Source organism: Sinocyclocheilus grahami, unplaced genomic scaffold, assembly GCF_001515645.1.
Source record: "Sinocyclocheilus grahami isolate Dianchi unplaced genomic scaffold, SAMN03320097.WGS_v1.1 scaffold3602.1, whole genome shotgun sequence".
NCBI classification, from domain to species: Eukaryota; Metazoa; Chordata; class Actinopteri; order Cypriniformes; family Cyprinidae; genus Sinocyclocheilus; species Sinocyclocheilus grahami.
The window spans coordinates 10497-13322 of NW_015508696.1; the positions used below are offsets into that span (position 1 = coordinate 10497).

Below are 2826 nucleotides of genomic sequence, written 5' to 3' on the forward strand. Positions count from 1 at the left end.
TCTTAAATATCTGCAAACATATTATGGTATTTTTTATGCTTTAGTGGAGTCAAAAACTTACACACTGCACCTTTAACTATAGGGGGCTCCAAAGTCGCAAAAGTACACAAAACAATGGGTTTGCCTGCAGTATCTTGCCTTAAAGGAACAGTTCACACAAAAATATTAATAAACTTCTTATTGGAAAATGATGCATTTGTTTGCAGTGTCATAAGGAGCTCGGAAACGTGTCAGAGGCCAGAAATTGGGTCCATTTAGCTCTGAGCACACCAGCAGGAGCAAATGAGGTGAATTTGTGCTCTTCGGTTTCACTAGTATTGCTGATTTGAAGCTTTGAATCTCAGATGAATGGTTGTTTCTTCAGGAATCTGACAGCGCTGCTTTACAGGAGGAGCTGAAGGCTTTGATTGACAGCAAAAGTGACCTATAAGCAGTATGAATAATTAATGAAAACTCATTTAATCATTTTACATTTCACCTGATATGTGCACCGTTTTATTTATTTAATGTTGTTTGCAATGGATGTGCATTATTAAAATGTATATTTTTCTTTCAGTAATCTGAAAAAAAATCGAAACATTATATATTAAAATAGTTTACTGCTGTTCACATATCGCCGTCACAAAACACGGTTTCATTCCTTAAAAAAGATGAAGGTAACATTCCTAATTTTTATGTTTAAACATGCTGTGAAATTAATCAATTACAAAATGCCTGATGTTTGATTTTTTTGACATTAAGTGAATTCCTGAAATATGACAATAAAATTCTAAGTGTCTCAGTATTTTGCCGTTTTTCTCGATCTACTTCAATGGTTTTAACGGACGGTATACACACAAAATGCACTCTTATTAGTTTAACAGACAAAACACTTTAATTCCGAGTAGTTTATGTACAAGAAAAAGGTTTAGTCCAGACAAAACAAACAAATATAATATGTAAACAAATAGTAAAGAGGCGGACATCACCGTAAAGAGCAAATAATTACACCAGCTCATCCAGATCCGTGAATATCCATCAATCTGCATATATTTAAATAAACCATGAATTTCCCTCTGAAGGGTTCATTCTCTTTCCGAATAATTCCAGACTAAACAATGTGTCCACATTTCAATCATTTTACAGGAGTCTTTTCTCTGGCTGATGGTCTCACACAGGTTCTCTGTTCGGTCTCATTTCAGTCTTTAGCATCACCCACTCCATCAGCATTAATGGCAAACATTGCCTCTGCCTCAGGCAAACATGGAGAATCATAGATCTTGCATATCCGCGTCTCTCCTCGACCTTTCCGCAGGTATAATCTACAAGAGACAGAGAATTGATTTGAGATATTGATCTATAGAGTATGAGAGCATCAATCGGCACCACAATCATCAAGTGTCACCGAGTAGTCGAGGCGTGTGCTAGAATATTTCCTCCAATCGGCTTCTTGGGATCTGCTGAAAACATGGCTGCTCCGTCCACCTGTGCTACCACCTGGTTACTGATGACCACAGCCACACCAAACTACAAACCAGATTTAAAAACATAAGACATATTTCTATGATCTCACATTATATGTATATACACACACATCATATATAGTCAAGTCACATTTATATAGCGTTTTATATATTTAGTTTTAAAGCTTTACAGTAATAAACAAGAAAAAGTTAATTGTTAATAAATAATGAATTTTAAAAAATGTATTTTATACATTTGGCTAGCTGCCAAAGCAACATTTCTCATTTTTATTTAGTTTAACTACTAAAATAACTCAATCAAAAATTAATAAAAATGATATGGACATATTTAAAACAAAAACGAATAAAAATGACAAACGCAACAAAATTATTAAAACATGAAAATTAAAATGAAAGTGAAAAACAAAAATAAAAGCTTAATACACAATATTGATAAATAATAACATCTATCATAGTATCTCAGTGACACTAAAACAACACTGACCAAGAATCCTTCATGTGGAAATCATTTATTAATTTATTCAACAATAAAAATCTAAATACTTAAAAATCAAGAACCTTATTCTGAAATGTTGGGAAACTGCAATGTGGAAAAATGTACAAATAAATTGGGGGGAAAATTTAAACATTTAAAAAGTGTATTATGTTTAAAAGCAAAGCTGTAAGAAAAAGTCAAATAGACATCTAAATTTATTTTTCATTCAGTAAAAGTTATTAAATATTTAATTTAAGACAACATATAAAATGCATTTTTAAAAGCAAAAACATTGCAGTAAAAAAAAAAAAAAAAAAAAAAAAAATTTGCCAATAGAGTTAAAATTCCATCGGACGGTTCACACGAGATCAGCCAATAAACTTTCAACTATATTTAAAGAAAAGCTGCCTTAAAAAAAAAAGTTTCTTTATTACATTTTACTAAACTTGTTTTTTATTTTGTCTTGTGAACTATAATGCAGCTTCATAATAATTCAATAATAGTATTTAATTTGAAATTATAATATGTTTTAATAACAAAAGAGTTTGTAAACTTATGACCCAATCAGATCATAAAACAGCATGTGTGTGATCTCTCGTGCTTTACCTCATCAGCGAGACGGAGCAGCATGCGTAAAAACCGACCCAGATGCCCCTGACGGGCAGACAGCTCTCCTCGCCCGGAGTAATCTGTCCTGTACAGTGCAGTAGCGCTGTCTACTATCAGCAGAGCGTATCTGAACAGAGATTGAGGATATTTCAACAATATTTTCAGCTAATGGAGACAGCTGTCTGGAGTCAGGTTCTGGGAGGACGTGTGTGTTACCTGGACTCAGTCATCATCGCAGAGGCCTGATACAGCAGCTGTGTTTGATGGTCTGTGTTGAAG

The 2826-nt window shown here is 33.4% G+C and overlaps 1 protein-coding gene and 1 long non-coding RNA gene across 2 annotated transcripts in view; one reads left to right on the forward strand and one right to left on the reverse strand.

The window, feature by feature from the left end:
* Positions 1-485, forward strand: part of LOC107576373 (uncharacterized) — a 1942-nt gene extending 1457 nt beyond the window's left edge. Inside the window, exons 3-4 of the long non-coding RNA XR_001608042.1 lie at positions 207-287; positions 365-485. This is a non-coding gene — a long non-coding RNA (uncharacterized lncRNA). The remainder of the gene's footprint in view (positions 1-206; positions 288-364) is intronic.
* A 366-nt stretch (positions 486-851) lies between these two features.
* LOC107576372 (DNA repair protein RAD51 homolog A-like) lies at positions 852-2820 on the reverse strand. The gene is made up of 4 exons (XM_016262563.1): positions 2764-2820; positions 2545-2674; positions 1385-1506; positions 852-1301 (listed from the first exon to the last, which is right to left on the reverse strand). The coding sequence occupies exons 1-4, from the start codon at positions 2778-2780 to the stop codon at positions 1178-1180; spliced, it is 393 nt and encodes a 130-aa protein (XP_016118049.1). The 5' UTR covers positions 2781-2820; the 3' UTR covers positions 852-1177.
* Positions 2821-2826: the final 6 nt, after the last annotated feature.